At 45.8% G+C, this 16,404-nt stretch overlaps 2 protein-coding genes across 6 annotated transcripts in view; both read right to left on the bottom strand.

The window, feature by feature from the left end:
* The window catches only part of rev3l (REV3 like, DNA directed polymerase zeta catalytic subunit), a 39,966-nt gene extending 30,730 nt beyond the window's left edge, over positions 1 to 9,236 (bottom strand). Inside the window, exon 1 of the mRNA XM_083689005.1 lies at positions 8,748 to 9,236. Coding sequence (XP_083545131.1) covers positions 8,748 to 8,886 — 139 coding nt within the window. The 5' untranslated portion in view covers positions 8,887 to 9,236. The remainder of the gene's footprint in view (positions 1 to 8,747) is intronic.
* A 2,669-nt stretch (positions 9,237 to 11,905) lies between these two features.
* traf3ip2a (TRAF3 interacting protein 2a) lies at positions 11,906 to 16,199 on the bottom strand. 5 transcript variants are annotated; one of them, XM_083688948.1, is made up of 10 exons: positions 16,144 to 16,199; positions 15,496 to 15,633; positions 14,836 to 15,375; positions 14,537 to 14,669; positions 14,142 to 14,377; positions 13,904 to 13,992; positions 13,681 to 13,749; positions 13,387 to 13,491; positions 12,579 to 12,653; positions 11,906 to 12,482 (listed from the first exon to the last, which is right to left on the bottom strand). In XM_083688948.1, exons 2-10 carry the CDS (start codon positions 15,509 to 15,511, stop codon positions 12,336 to 12,338), a joined length of 1,410 nt encoding a protein of 469 aa, XP_083545074.1. In that variant the 5' UTR covers positions 15,512 to 15,633; positions 16,144 to 16,199; the 3' UTR covers positions 11,906 to 12,335. The 5 variants fall into 5 exon arrangements, with proteins under 5 accessions (XP_083545074.1, XP_083545078.1, XP_083545077.1 ...); XM_083688952.1 differs by having other exon boundaries at positions 14,142 to 14,347; XM_083688951.1 differs by having other exon boundaries at positions 15,496 to 15,538; positions 16,144 to 16,192.
* Between the last annotated feature and the right edge of the window lie 205 nt (positions 16,200 to 16,404).

Here is a 16,404-nt window from a genome sequence, read left to right as displayed (position 1 = left end):
TCAGACCTGCGTGAATACTGTAGAGGCAGCCTCAGCCTGTCGATCGATGCTCTTCCAGCTCTAGCTGTGCTCACGCCGCAGGGTGGGAGCCACAAAAGGACACAAACATGCAAAACAAATCAAAGTCTGTCTCTAACAAAAGAGCCAGACACAAACACTGCCAGAAGGTGGGGAGGAGAAGAGGTCCAACAACAGACTGCGTGACGAGCGTCACATCCTTAACCACAGCGAGCAGTCGTGGAGTCAGTAAGACAGAGCCTTCATCAGGCAAAAGTGAAAGAAAGAAATACAGGGAGAAAACAGGAAAAGAAACGAGCTGTATTGCCACTGTGATGACCCTCCGCAGCCACCCAAGCCTGTCCACAGCACCGCGGTGCCCTGGCTTAATTAAGACTGTAGTAGGACTCTAGATTCTGCGGTTATCCCTCTCCTTTCCGTCTGGGTTTTCTGAGGTCTGCTCCTCTCACCTATGTAAATACTGTAAGTGGGCTAAGGCAGGAATACCACAGTGGCTTCTCGCCGCCCCCAGCCTGGTCAGACAGGGAGCCCGCCTCTGCCTCCCCTCGGCACAGTAGAGAGGGAGAGTGAGTGTAATTAGCAGGCTGAGACGAACAACCCTGTGAACCTCGGCTGCTTTATTCTAACATCGCTCCTCCAGAGTCCAGACACAAAGCCACGTCTGTTTGACCAGAGCACTCTGCTTAATGATGGGGAGCATCGGAGGAGCTCTGCACAGCACACCACAAACCAGAACTGGCCTGAAGGCAGGGGAGGACCTTCCAGCAGGGGAGAGGAGAGAAACAGGAGGAGGTGGAGAGAATGGAGAGGGGGGGAAAGAGAAAAAGAAAATCGCCAGCAGGAGGTGGAGGAGGCTAAATAGGAGGAGGGGGGATAGAGGGAGGAGGAGGATGGGAAGTGGACAGGGAGAGGTGGAGCGGGGGGGGGGGGCTTTAATTTAATAAGAGCACAATGACGGTAGGCTTTGAGCACTGAGCACAGAGCTCTCCCACTCACGTACAGTGAATAGCTTTCACCACGGGGAGAGAGGACGGCACACACAGAGAGAGAGACACACGCATACACACACACACACACACACACACACACAAGGGGCGGGTGGCCTCTAAGGTGATGTTTAGGCCTCGTCATGTCAACACCGAGACAGGGGTGACACAAAAAAGGGCCACCTGGACCGAAGTGGACCTGTCAAGTCAGGTTAGCCAGTGCAAACTTCTCCCTGAGCTTTGAATCGCTAATGTTTGCCACTGTGTTGGAGTTCAGGTATGTGACTGTCGGTCTAGGTGATATGAGGGTGGTGGTGGCGGGGGGCTAGGGAATGAAGGGGGGGGGGGGGGGGTCGACAAGGTCAGGGCAAAGGCCAGGGCAGCTGTAGTCACACACGCATCACTGACCCAGTCGCATTATGCTCCCCAGCAGAACACGGGAACACAATGTGACATGACACCTGCAGAGACAGGTCAGGTCTGAAGTATACTGGAGGTGGAAGAGAACAAAGGAGCACAAGGAGAGGGGGAGTGGGGCGAGAGGGAGTGAGCAGAGAGAGAGAGAGAGAGGAGTGAGCAAGTGCAAGAGGGAAAAGAAAGAGAGGAAGAAAGAGAGGGGGGTGGGGGGGAACCGCAGACTGTGACCAGCGGGTGGGGAATACTCAGTGTCTCTACTCCCAGTTCGACAGCAGTGTGTGTAGACTAGCCAGTCAGACAGACAGAGAGAGAGAGAGAGAGAGAGAGACACAGCTCGCACACGCACATGCACACACACACGCACACACACTTTCTGTAACAACCATCTAGCTGTAGCAGAATCCAGTCACATGCTATATTGACGACAGAGTCAGTTTGGAAATGTACATTTACTCAGTAGTGAGCGTAGATACGAATCATCAATACATACGCTTATTTCACAGCAGAACAAAGGGAGATCAACAGCGTCTGAATGAGCTATGAGCTATATTATGTTACATTATCAAGTAAACCTGTTGTGTTTCTATTCTTCTGCTAGACTGTGTGTTGGGCAGCTTTCTCATATTGAGCCGAGAGAGAGAGACACACAGAGACACACACACACACACACACACACACACTGATACGACAGCCATCAAGATCCAATCTGAGGCTAGAGCTGGGCAGAGGCTCATTTCCACGCCAGCGCTGTTGTTTTACACTCCAGGAAAACGGCGTCTGCCAGCGCCCCAAAAGCAAATCAAGAGAAAAGCTGCCTGCCACTGCCAGACAACAGGAGATTTTCCCTTAACAGGTCTGCCAGTCCCCTTTTCAGCCAGTCGAAATTTGATATTCATGGCATGTCTCTCTGCTACACATCACAAGGCTTAGGGATGGCGCGATTGGTGCATTAGACGAGTGTGAGACACACGTGCTTTTTCTCTCCCTCTCTCCCTCCCTCCCACACACACAGACAGACAGACAGTCACACAAAACTGCAGCTGAGATATTGCTGTGTAGGAAATAAGGACAGAAAAAAAAAAGGGGACAGCAAAAGATGGTGTTCTGGCCAGTCAGTGCCCGCTTAATGTAGGCCTCCTGATTGTGCTCCTACAGCACAGACAGAAGCAAGCTCGGTTGCATTTAAAAAACAAGCGAGCTGTGCTATTTTTAGAGTCAGCCTCCCAGAATTCCCCCTCCCCCTTTAATAAGCCTGCTTTCATACAGACTGTGTACAGTGCTGTGGAGTTAAAACATTGATCTCAAGACATTCCATTTGGTCCTCACAGCGGATTGAGATGCAAGTCCTTACATGGAGGGGCCTTATATAAAGAACAGTTCAAAAAGGATGCAGGGCTTCCCTGTCCATAGCTTCAGTTTAGAAAAAATAGTACTTCTCTGTCCATAGCTTCAGTTTAGGAAAGAAAGCAGTACTTCTGTCCCCATTGACAGATACCTAAAGCTTACTGATGAAAACGTAATCCATTTGTGTAGTGTGTGTGTGTGTGTGTGTGTGTGTGTGTCTTTCATTAATATCCAGATTGAATGGCACAGCATGGCAGGTTCAAAGCATTCTCTTGTTCCAATTCAGGCACTCTCTCTGCCAAATTCCTTCATTCTCTTAAATGAGGCCTTAATCTGCCTGAAACAGTGCAGAGTTCCCCAACAACAGTGAGAGTTGCTTTGGGAACAGAGAGGGGGGAAAGTCCCAACACAGCTTCAATGGCCAGAGCAGGTCCTCACCTCCTGTAGGGACAAAGGACCAGGAGGAGAGAGGAAGGGTTGAACACTCAGCAGCAACCCAAAGTGACCTTCCTCCATGTGCAAACATGGAGTCTCACTAGACCAGGGGGACCACACAGGTGATAGCTGCTGTATGGGGAGTCCCTGCATTCAAGGCTACTACATCCATTCACAAACACAACACAACCCTTGGCAAGCAGGCCACTTCAGAGTACTCCACCACATCAAGCGAGAACACAGTGGGTCTCTCATTCAGCACATCAAAAAGGAAGCACTTCCTGCTAAGCGAACACAAGCGACCAATGAAAGGTCCAGCTTGCTAAAGGACTTGCCTAATCGCATTACCTCGCTGGCAGCATTGGTGAGAGGCTACAAGCTGCCTGAAAACAACAACAACCCTCCTCTGATAGGGCTGCGTGCCCTACTAGGCCTAAGGCCTAACATGATTACGGCAGGCATTTAAGGACAAACTCCTACAACTGATGGGCCAAGGGTTGTGTACACACATGGAACTAGACATAAGGTTCAGAGGTCAGGGATCAGTAGGGTCCTATTAGGACCAAGAGGGCCATGGGGACAGGGTCACGGGGGTCGGGTGACCTTGACATGGTCCCACAGTATACATAGAGCCTGCATTGCTGTCTCAGGTTCAGCAGCCGAGCCCCTACCATCCTTGCGCCAGAGAGGAAGGCAGCGACCGTGTCGTCACATTTCATTTCCCTGCGCTAATGAATATGCCATCCATCACCTGCGTGCCATACTCTCCCACTGCTCTCCGAGGCCTAACATGATTACGGCAGGCATTTAAGGACAAACTCCTACAACTGATGGGCCAGGAGACTGCAGGACCTGACTGTCTGTTGCCTTCCCTAAGCCTGTCTCTGGCTCTGATTTGTGGCAGCAGACTGCAGACATATTGACCAGCAAGCTGCAGGCCCGGCCATCTCCTCAGCCTGCGTGTGTATTATTAACACAGCATGACTGCTATTGATCAGGCCAAGGACCGGCAGCACCAAATCAAACAGTACAGAAAAGGACTTCAGACTCAAGACAATTAGCCATCCAGTAGGTGCTCCAGTCAGGGAGGTGAGACACAGAGACACACACACACACACACACACACTTCAAAGCATGAACACCATAATTAGTTGTAATTTCACTGCACATATCACCTCCCTTTGCTTTTGTCCGTTGCTTGCAGAAGGCTTTTACAGTAGCCTCAGGATGGAGCAAGCATTTGCATGACATGAGAGGACCTCGATGTTTGGAGTGCACTGCTCAACATGCACGCTCGTGCACATGCACGAGTTCCTGGTGGTCGTTCCAAAGCTTCCTTCGACATATGCTATACACACACATGAAACAAGACAGGTCAGGGATCAGTAGGGTCCTATTAGGACCAAGAGGGCCATGGGGACAGGGTCATCAGGGTCATGGGGGGTCAGGTTGGCAGGGGGATCCTTCCCTCTGGCAGAGTGACCTTGACATGGCCCCACGGAAAACATCCCTTTTGGATAACAGGACCCGAATAAAAGAAGACAGCACTGTCTATAGGAAGTTAGCTACTGCATACATTAGGCTACAACATACAGCCTGCACTGTTGGCTCAGGTTCAGCAGCCCAGCCCTCAATGCTTGCGCCAGAGAGCAGGCTGTGACCGTGTCGTCACATTCAATTTCCCTGCGCTAATGAATCTGCCATCCACACAGATATACGGCCCGCAATTCGGCCCCTTTTATTGTTAGCGGCTTACAGTATCACAGTGGCCTTGGCTGTGTCTCAGACACTGCAGATATTTCCCCTTTTTACCAAATACAAGAACCCAAACCACAAAGTTACAGTGTGGTATAATTTCCCCTCTAATCTGAAGGTCAATAGGCGGCGAGGGTAGTGATGGTTTTCAGCGGAGGGAGAAGACTTGCCCGAGGGCTAGGTGGGTACCGTAGGTACAGTACGGGGACCCTAGTGTCACCTAATAACATGGGCGACACAATAGGATGAGGACAAAAGGGTGTCGCAACACCAGATTCCCGCCCTCGAACAGCGATGCGTTCAAATACATACTGTGGAACCGAAGGGAGCTATTAAAGCCATCAATCACCTGAACTGGAGTGCTGCAGCAAGGGCATCTGTGTACTATACAGAGAGGCGAGAAAGAGGGAGACAGGGAGAGAAAGAGAGAGAGACAGCTCAGCAAAACCACTCCTTGCCCTCAGACAGGACAAAGGCACACCTCACACAATTCAGCTAGAGGTTCGCTAGAGACATCAAGTTCAGGTTAGAGGCTAAACAAGTGGTCCAAAAGTTCAACTACAGGGTAAGGTAGTCTAAGGCCTACAGTGCACATATTGGAGGCTAATGGCATCTCACCTCACACAGTTCAGCTTTTATATACTTTAATCCTCCAGAAAGGCCACCTGTGGTCCCAAGGCATTCAAATAGACAAAAACACCACCCTGATTTACATTTGATAGATACCCCTGAGTGAACAGTGAAAGAGGGATATTTTGAATTTCTAATCTCTCAATGCTGCAGTGCATTATGTTTCGGGATCCCTTTGAAAACTGATGGTACACTAGAAATTCCATTGCTTGATGGAGGGGGGAGACGTGGCACGGCAAGGAGAAGCTTCTTCACCCCCGTAGAAAGACTCGCTGGGTGCCATTCCCATCTCCCATACATCACAGAGGGAGAGGGCCCACTGACTGGACCACCTGAAAGAGGTGACAGCCCAGAGAAAAGGCATGGATGGTAAACAAAGGACAGGCCTTCGGTAATGGTTCATGAGACCTGAGGAGGCAGAGAGGGCTGTGTGTGTCTGTGTGTGTGTGAACCCCCTCCTTCTGACTGGCTTTTAAAGAGCTGCAGAGAAGCTGGGCCCCAGTTTCTTCACAATAACATCACAGGCTGAGGATTATCAGGGAGCAGAGTTCACGCTGCTCTCTGCATTGAACGCAAACTACTCTCTCACAGGCCATACAGGACATTCCTCTCCGGCAGCTATTTATGGCACCAAAACAGACAAGCCATGAGAGGATTAATCACACAAGACAAAAAAAAAAATCCAAAACATACAAAATAAATAGCGTAGAAAGGTTCAAGCAATAACACCGGCCAAGGCTACATCCTGAGAATGCTAAACAATCCAATAAATATAAAGTGGAGGAAAACAATCCGGAAGACAATGACCTTCTGACTAATGAGCTGCCCAGTCTTTGAATCCCCCCATTATCCTGTTAATGGATCCGGGAGGAATTCCTTTAGATGGCATTAGAGTTCCCCTGGTGAGCAGTAAAGGAGGGGGGGGGGGGGGCAGGGGCCAGGGGAGAGGCCCCCTGTTTTAGCCCTTTCTGCGCTTCGCTGCTTGACCCCTCATTCAGGTCAATTGGTCATGCAGGTTTCCCTTCCCCTACACACACACACACACACACACACGTGCATGTGAGTGCACGCACGCACATACTCAAAACAAAAACAGTGTGCCTCTCAGGCCCAGGCAGAGGAATGCCTGCTAGTGGATCTAGCCTAGCTTGTCAACATCAAAGCAGGATCAATGCTGTCAGGCCTCTGAGACTGCAGCAAACTGCAACTCCCGACTGTGTGCTTGAGACTCTGTATTTACCATGGAAACATCAAATCAAGCTGGTTAATTTCATATGCAATGAAATTACTGATTCAACTACATTTAATCAAAGCACTGATTTGGCCTAAAAGCACAAAGATGGAGCATAGAGCAACATACTGAAAAACTGAACTGGACACACAACACAGTGCATGTCTTTAGAGTTCTGAGTGAGTGCATTCCTGGCTGATTGTTCATAGATAAAAACATCTTCTGGATAAAGCCTACTCTGCTGTCTAATGCCAAAGAAGAAACCTCAAACAGAGCATGTGCTATGCAACCCTGCCTGCACTAGCAAAACACTGCAACTCCATGCTGTCAAAGGGCTGGGCCACAGGGGCTGGCCAATGAGGACAGACAGTGAAAACAGGAAGTGTGGTGTCGAATGACAGAGGCAAGGCTGGCATGTCTGTGCATAACTCGGGTCAGAGGAGGACAGGGAGGGGTTAGAGCAACCCCAGGCACATGTCATACACAAACACACACATAATATAAACACAAGAAACAACACAAACTAAGACGCTCTCGCAAGTCTTCCATTCTATCATTGTTTAGGTAGCATTAGAGATAGTAGGCCTATTTCACACAGGCTATAAGTTCAGGCCCATGTTTGAAATGTTATTGGGGTTAAGAAAGTAAAGTTAGGAGGCATGCTAACTAGGCCTAATAGGCTATTTTCCTCAATCTTTACTCTTGGATACCAAACTGAAGTGTAGGTTCCTTTGTGGGGGTGTGGCCCATTTCTGAGCAAGCTACATTTCAGCAAAGAGATTGAAAATGGAGAAATAAAGTAGGATTGCTTTACGTCAATGTATTCCAAATGGTGATGCAATTTCAGTTGGGACGACAGAGCCAACACCGCCGAAACCTCCCCACAATGCATCAACTGGAGTGGAGCAGCAGAAAGTTCCAGTAAGACAATGCACACTGCTAAAAATCCCACCATAAAGATAAAACAGATGTCTGTCTGGTACAATGGGCTGAAAAAAAAAATTCAAGGTAGCAAAAAGCCCAGAGCGAACTTTGGACATTACATCAGAATACAAAACTACTTGTACAGGCTGTGTTTGCATACAGTAGCTTATATATCCATTCCTAAGGATTGTCTTCTCCTGGAGGTAAGATATTATACAATAGATGATGTAAAAAAACAAAAACATTTCACTGACAAAGGAGCCTGTGGCAACGTCAGTCTACGGTAGCCATGACCATGGCATTACTGCCACTTGTTACATACTTGCTACATGTATGCACTGAAACTGGTCAGTGACATTGCCTGCAAGTCGGTACATTTTACTTGGCAACCTGTCAGAGCGTACTGCATCCATACTAACAATGTGATCCCATGCAAGTGTGGGCTAGGAAGAAACAGAATTAGATTGACACCCTGACCTACAATCACAGATTATCCCTGGTCACAGTCCTACACAAGCCTGTAAATATCCAGAATATGCAGCATTCTTTTTTTTGTCATGTTGTGCTTCCAATGCTGATGTCTCACCATTCCACCTGTAGCTAGATACACAATAGGGAAGAGAGGAGACTGTACACATAGATGCATAACCTATGTGGATGCTGTAGAGCTGGATTCAATGCGGAATGTTGATCCATCTACAGTAGATATGGAGGTCTGTCCACCGCCCTGGAAAGGAGCACGAGACTGAAAACAAAGCAACCATGTGAGATGCTTCAAAAGGCGGCAGTGTTGTGTGATATGGTTCGTTGCAATGTTTCACATCACTACATATCGTTCACAGAGCAGGGTTGGGTTGGTTCGATTCAATTCATGTAGCCACTACATTGTGTTGGTTTGTCTTTGCAATGTTGTGGCAACATGTGTATATCTTGTGTGTTACAACCGCACACCGCGTGGCTGTACCAAGCAGCAAAGAGGATGACCATTGAAAATCAGATGAACATACCTGCTGGTGTTGCACCGAAAATCCGAACCACTGGCACTTTCTTCACATCACACTCTCTGAATTCAGAATAGCAGACGTCCAAGTCTCTCAGGGGATTTGCAATGTAATAGTCTGCGGTAACGATGCGGACAGCAAACATGACTGTCGTGCTGCTGGACAAGCTATTCGCGCGTGTGGGATACAAACTGGGGCAACATTCAGGACCAGGAGAGGGAGATGTTTTGTCACAATGTAAAAACTGGACACACACAATACTGTTATTAGATACGAATAACTATGAGTCTGTATTATTATTATTTTTTAGCGAGGGGGCGCCTGGAATTGCCCCATAATTTACAGCTATCTGGCTGACTAGTATCTTCTATGGTGAGTAATCCGAGCTGCAGCTGTTGAGAACATACTGTAGCTAATGGTGGTACCCCGTGATTCAGTCAATGTATTGACATAGTTCACTCTCTCCGAAATGTAGCTAGAGATGTCAAACTAGTTGCAAACAGTTCCTTCGTAAACAAGAAAATATTGAGATTCCACAAGCACAATACGTGCCAACGGTTTAAGTAAGGAGGATACGGCCATAGCGGACGTTAGCGACTAGGGGAAATAGAAACCACTTTCTTTCCACTCTCTCGCCGTGTCCGGGTGCTAGCATATCCATTCTGAAAAAGGGCAATTATTCCGTAAAGCAAGATATTGCAACAAATTCAACTTGCACGTCTTCGGCTTGGCTTGCAAAGAAGATTGCCAGAGAAGTATAAAGTGTGGCAGTCTTTCTGGGCGCTTCCAATGTGCCTTCTCCACCAGGGACAAGGTTTCCCCTTCTCTGTAATATGATCACAACACTGTTCGGTAACCCTAATCAACACCATTCCTCCCCGGCAGACCCTCCACTGTCCTCTGCCTCTACTGGTTAGCTAGGTAGCTACAGACACACTGCCGCATTCCCAACAACACGGGTCAGAGGAGTCATGATGATGGAGTCCCAAACGGTGATGGTAGAACCACCATTTTCCGACGTTTCTCATTGGCCGTTTACAAGGAAGTCCACCTTTTCATTGGTTTAAATAACCTCAGTCAAACCCTCCGATTTTAATATTTTGCGATTGTCCGTGAATTTGTCTGCATCATATCAACAACGATACATTTTTTTAAATTAGAAAATCTATAATATTGCAGTCACGTCTACGAAAGACATTTTTTAATAACATGTATGTTGGGAATCGGGTACTCATCTTGCAATGCATACTGCATAAGTATACTTGATATTTCATATCCCAGATTGCATTTTACAGTGAATGCAGAATGCAATCAAGGTATTTCAAGCATAGGACGTTGCCACTCATACTCATTATGACTACTAAATTGTATGGAAGTGTGCTTTGGAGATGCAGGAAAAAAACACGCGGCTCTACGATTGATTGGCTAACAGGGTATTTACTTTCTGCGAGACCTTTTTGTCTCATGCATGATTGGATTGCGGCTACATCCCTATGTTGTGATTGGTCCACTGATCTGGCCTTCCTACACAGTTCCACTCGTGCTAATAAAAAAAGTATGCTAGAAAGTGTACTAAAAAGGTTATACCAGGGCACAAAGATAGACGTACTCCACACCACTAGACGATAACTCTCCCATTGTAACATCCCCAACTATAGCCACAATTAGGCATACTAGGCTCCTATGCAGTGATCATGAATTCATCAAACATTTCAATGCCTTGGTTACACTAATTTGGCCACCAATTTGAATTGGAACGCCCTCTACACTATTGCATGGTCCACCATGGTGCAGATGAGGTTATGTTGCAGTAGACCTATATTTAGAATTTTACCTACATTTTCATGTTTTTAGTTTATATAATTAGATTTCTTTTCATGGAATATTTTAGAAGCCACACATTGGTCAGTTTTCCATTTTTCATAATAAACCAGACTGCAGTTGTGGATGTGCTGAGCACACTCTTTTCTCCTCTACTGAAAGGGCCATAAACCTCTCCAAATTCCCAGCTCATGCTGGGGATGTCATATTCAATGGCTCCCTGATGATGAAAAATGTTTCATTAGCATTTCATCTGTATGGAGTGAGAGCGTCTGTTAGTGGGAGTGGGCTCTGACCTTGAGTGAGGCTTGGCTCTTTCATTGGAAACCAATCAACACAGGTGAAAAGGAGCAGGTGATATGCAGTCTTCTGCTGAGCGGGCTGGGTTTCATAGCATGAAGCCTACTATACTGATGATAGATTTTATATTGAACAAAGACATTTTTGGGCGGGTATTCACTAATAAGTTTCCACTGAAGGAATGGAAACAACACTTTTGAAAGGGCTGTTCTCACCTCCGGTGGCTCCTTATCTAAAGGCACAGTCGAGTTTGGTCTGGTTAATCAATCACTCAGCTCAATGGTAGGCTGACTGGTTCAGTTTCACACACTGAGCCAACTGAAGAAGTGTCTTCTACCCCCAATTCTAAACAGACATAACAGAGCCTCTGTGGTAATTTTGGATTGACCAGATAAGGCCTGATTAAGCATGGTGGGAGAGTTGGAACAATCACACAAGCGGCGGATTTATGGATGCCGGAAACTACTTCTACTGAACTGGTAAAAAAAGAAAACATATAGCTGATAGCTGATAGCTGTAGTGGTACCTTGTTCTTTAAAGAATAGGCAGTCAAAGTGTCCAATAAAGCACCATGACAAAACAATGACACATTCAATTTCATTTGTATGTTTCAAATGGGTTGGTTTTATCACTCAATGGACAGTGAAACCACCCTGAAGTGTATTTGTGGTTTAGGGTAAGTGTTGCCAGATGATGCATGGTCCAGTGACAGGCCTTCCTGTGGCCCCTCTGTATCTTAAATCACAAATGCACAGGGGCGAAAAAAAGCATCCATTCATAGTTTGACCTAATTTATCTGTTTGTACTCATTGAAATGTTCGGTCTTTATTTTTCTCATTGTATACCTGTATTCTGAGAATGAGTGAATAAATACAGCGCAGTATGTAGAATATACATTGCACTCAGAGAGGAGATGTGTTTGTTGTAGTATTTAGAAAATGTCTTTAGGCATTATTAGTTTCCCTTCAACATTGCAAATCAGAGTAAAGATGAAAAAATAGACAACTATAGACAAGACCCGAAAATAGACAAATACATTGATTTGACCAGTTTTTTAATACATTGGAATTATTTTGTATTTACATTTTCAGATTCCACAATGTTTGCACGACACAATCTTAGGAAGTAAACCTCTGTCCAGAGAGCCTATTTCTAGGAATGGAAACATTATTAAGTACATACTGCCACCTTGTGGTTATTTGAGTGTTATTATGAGATACACACCTATGTACACATTCCATATTACAAAGTACAAATTAACTGCAGTGTGTCTGTTTCAAAAGAATGCTATGATAAAGCAGATTTTCCTCTCATGATTAGCATTTGCCATTCAAACATTTAACAGATATACCACAAAACTGGTGACCTTTCTTTGTTTTAAAAACACTGACATATTTTCATTGACGAACAGCCTACTTGGAGGAGTGGTGTAATTGTGCAGTAAAAAGAATAGAGGTGTGGCTATAGGGCTGTTCAGAGGGGGCGTACCGTTAGGGTCAACTCTTTCCCCAGAGGTGGAGCGATGTAGCGTTCTTCTCGGAGCAAGCGGAGCAGCAGGTCCTGAGTGTCCTGGGGCCAACGGTAGATCCTGGTGCTCTGGAGCCAGTTGGGAACATGATTCTATGACAGAGTAATAGGATGGTTAGCACCAATAAACCATGACAGGTAAATAATAACTATCCCAATAATGTGGAAAATACCCTGCTATCTCCTTACCTTGGTTGCACTGGGAAACAATACTGGTACCAGTCTGAAATTGAGGCATCGCTGTTGGATGAACTCATTCTGGATCTGAGTGAGAAAAAGGGTGATCAGAGATCATTATGCTGCTCTGAATGTCTGCTGTGGTTCAATGAAGATTAGGAATAGGCGTATTCCTTTTGTCACACATCATGGGAGGGGCTGTGAATAGCTGCAACTCACAGCTCCACCTGGGCCAGGATAGTCAATCTATCTCAGATTGATTCTCACTGTCTTGCTGACACACTGACACATTGACACAGCGATATTCCACCTGGGGGTGTGGGGCCAGGCAGATGGTATGAAAGGGTCATGAATATAGCTTTTGGTTTTCAGCCCCAGGAGTCTTTTCCTTATGGATCACATGTAAGCAGGGAACATTTAATGACACTTACAAGCCACAGGGGGAGACAGTGCAAACAGAATTTTAGCACTGTAACATTTTAAATTGTACTTTTTTACTTGTTTGTATTTTAGATCTGTGGCTTACATTTATGCACCTACATAAGCATTGAAAAAGAGCTTGAAAACGACAAAGTATCTAAAAGAAACTAAACTCCTTTGAGCCCTTGACCTAGTGAGTAGATAAGACTGCTTAATCACAGTATCACAGAACACCATGGTTTCCTTCCTCATTCCTTCTAATGTAGGTAGTTTCCCTTCACATTGAAATACTCCAATGTAGTTCTCTTGAATAGTTTACAGAGACGATTTCTGTATAGATGGAACATTGAAAATACATCTTTGTGCAGTTAGTTGTGTTAAGAGAATGCATAGTGCCTACCTGAGTGTGAATGTATTTGGTGTGGAGGCCATGCTCATCCTCCCCGTCTCCCTCCACATCTGCCTTGTACTTAGGGCTAAGGACCACAATGATCAGCACTGATTTCTGAAATACAGCACCTCACAGTCAACTTACTTTGATTAACACACTGTCTGATAAATGCAGATATAGACATCTGGATGCTACCATTAGATATGCCTTTTCTCTGCACTGTATATGTTTAGATAGGGCCCCACTATGTACAAGAAGTCACAAGTGACACTCGGTTAAATCCATCTGACTGCTTATACGTACATCCTTCAAAAAGCCGTCCATCCACCTGTTGATGTCCATTCTTCTGAGAGGATTATCAAAGATGTCAATCTGCCAAACAAAGCAAGAGTGTTGTGCATATTATTCAAGATGGGAAAAAAACCAGACGATTAGAGGATGATGGGAAATGTAGTGCTTATAACTTTATAACTTGTCCCTGTCCCACTTGCAGTACATCTGTCCCAGTAAAGTAAATTCCACTTACAGCTGGGTTAAACCCCTGATCTGTCAGAAATTTCACAAAGGTTAAAATCTCCTTGGCTGTGTCCACAGAATACGTGATAAATATGTTTCCTGCAAACAAATAAAACACAGTGTATTGCTACAATTATATGTAAATGCTAATATTCTGTTTTTCAAACCTAGGCCTAAGGTCAGACAATCATTCCTCATTTAGCAAATGGGCAGTTCACCCATGTTTGGTCCCAGCCAGCTACACTTACTGCACTCCTCAGGTAGACTGATGGTCCTCCTCATCTCCTGTGTTGCTGTCCCTCCCCCACCTGGCCGGCATGGGGTGGCTGGGTGTGACGGCACCACACTGACCTCATTCATCACCTCTCTGGCAGGGGCCTCACGCTGAGGCATATTTAGGCTCGGGGCTTTGGGGACATCTTGCCCATAAAGCCTGTTCTGAGCTGTAGTTGCCCTGGGGAGGTTGGTTGTCGGCTGAAAAATCCTAACAAAAAAACATTCCATGTATATTCTATGGGATAATGCTAAATCTGAAGGCCCACAACATAAACAGAGGGCAATCAAAAAAAAGGCAGTTGCAATGTCAAACTGGTTTTGTTAACAATGAAATCTGATGGTAGATAGTGTGGGAATGTGAGTATACCGGGACGGTGGGTACTGCTGATGCTCCTGGTGTGCTTCCGGAGATTGATGATAATTGTAGACTTGGCGGACATGATATAACGGCTGTTGGCACGTGTATTGTCTGGGGCATCTGTTGTTCACAGGTTCAGGGTCTGTAGAGAAGTAAGGAGGCACATACATATAATCTTGGTTTGGACAGTTTTCCAGTCATCAGCACATAAAATAGGATAACAGGATACAAAAACAACAACAACTTCACAGTCAACGTTGAATACCCACTGAATACACTGTACCGTTCACGTACAGCATGCCACTTACACTGACAAGGTAGGTAACCTGGTGGGACACAGTGGATGTTAAAGTCGGACATTAGAGGGAGAGGGAGCTCCAAGTGGTCTGCTCCCTCAGTGGAACCGTTCCTGAGCCAGCTAGGAGGAACAGGGAAGTCCTCTGCTCCCCTCTGGAGAACCCCAGGGTGCCCCTCATACAGACCCCTCTCTCTGTCGGTGTGCAACATGACGTCAGCAGGGTGGGGGTCTCTTATTGGGCCTTGGAGGTGATGATAGGGTATGACAGGTTGGGAGGGGGCTTTGGGCTGGGGTCGATGCTGACCAAAAGGCTCCTTCATGGGGGTTCTCCAAGGACCTTTAGGGTATTCCACCTGGCCTACGTCATTGACTGTCACCTCAGGGGCGAACCAGGCCTGTCCCAGGCCTGTCTCTGTGGGGGGTCCCTGTCCCTCTCTGTGCTCCCTGTTTCCTGAGCACTGCTGACAGGGTGAGGGCCATACCAGGTCAAGAGAGGATGATGTCATGGACTCATCAGTCTCTACAGGAATGCTTTTGTGAGGACAGGAATCTGACACCAACAAAAAGTAGTTGTTCAGTAGTAGTAATGACAGAGGAGGAGTTGAATGTGTTACGTGTTATCTTTCCTTTTGGGTAATTGTGTGAATATATGTTGTTGAGAAAGCCATACCTGGGAAAGAGTCCATTCTTCTCTATGTACAGGGGTCGGATTTCTTATTCCGGGAAAGACAAACAGACACAATGTTCCAGGAATGGAATCTGAGCACCCAGGAGAACATGATAATCCTGGCAACACTTTATGGAGATGCTATTGTCACAAGTGAAACAAACCCATTATAAGTAAAACTGAAAGTAGCTTAGCTATTGCAAAGCTATTGCTCCAGTTGAATCAAAAGCAACTGGCACTATGGAGTAATTTTACAGAACGGACTCAACATCAACTATGAATCTACAGTACACAATGAACTTTGTCCTCGAGTGTCTAGCATTTGTTGTAGATGTACATATCATATTACAAGCAAGATATTTGTGAGTGAGTAATGGAACACTTAGCGTAGCCTATGACACAAGCAAAGTGATACAGTGAAATCCATTGTCCACATTAGAGCAAAGGCCAGTATCACGGATCTAGCAGTACACGTTATACACATAGTACACAGTCATTGTATTTCCAGTTCCAACATGGTTTTATCATTAGCAAGTATTAAACCCAATTCAAGCAATCTTAAAAAAACAAAACATAGAGTACAGTATTGGTGCCATTCACAGTTACATATGAAAGATAATAAGCTTTAGTTCTACCTAACTGAGCTCCTACCTGTAGCCAGAGCTGTGTGTTCCTCAGTCAAAATGCAAATCTGCTCTGAGCTGAACAGGAAACGTTTCCACTATTTATTTCGCAAGGTAGATCATTGCATGCAAAGCAGGAAAATCCCTTGACTATTTATGCAAATAATGTGGAGCATTCAGTCCAGGTCTGCCAATCAGACTATTGTCCTAGCAGAGCAGGAATTCTGCAGCCAAGCCTAACTTTGTAGTTTGAACAGTAACTGAAGTACCATGTGACAGGTTCTAGCTA

The sequence above is a fragment of the Argentina silus genome (assembly GCF_951799395.1).
Source record: "Argentina silus genome assembly, chromosome: 17".
NCBI lineage: Eukaryota > Metazoa > Chordata > Actinopteri > Argentiniformes > Argentinidae > Argentina > Argentina silus.
Note: the sequence above shows the minus strand (reverse complement) of the source record. Positions and strands in the feature narration are given on the sequence as shown.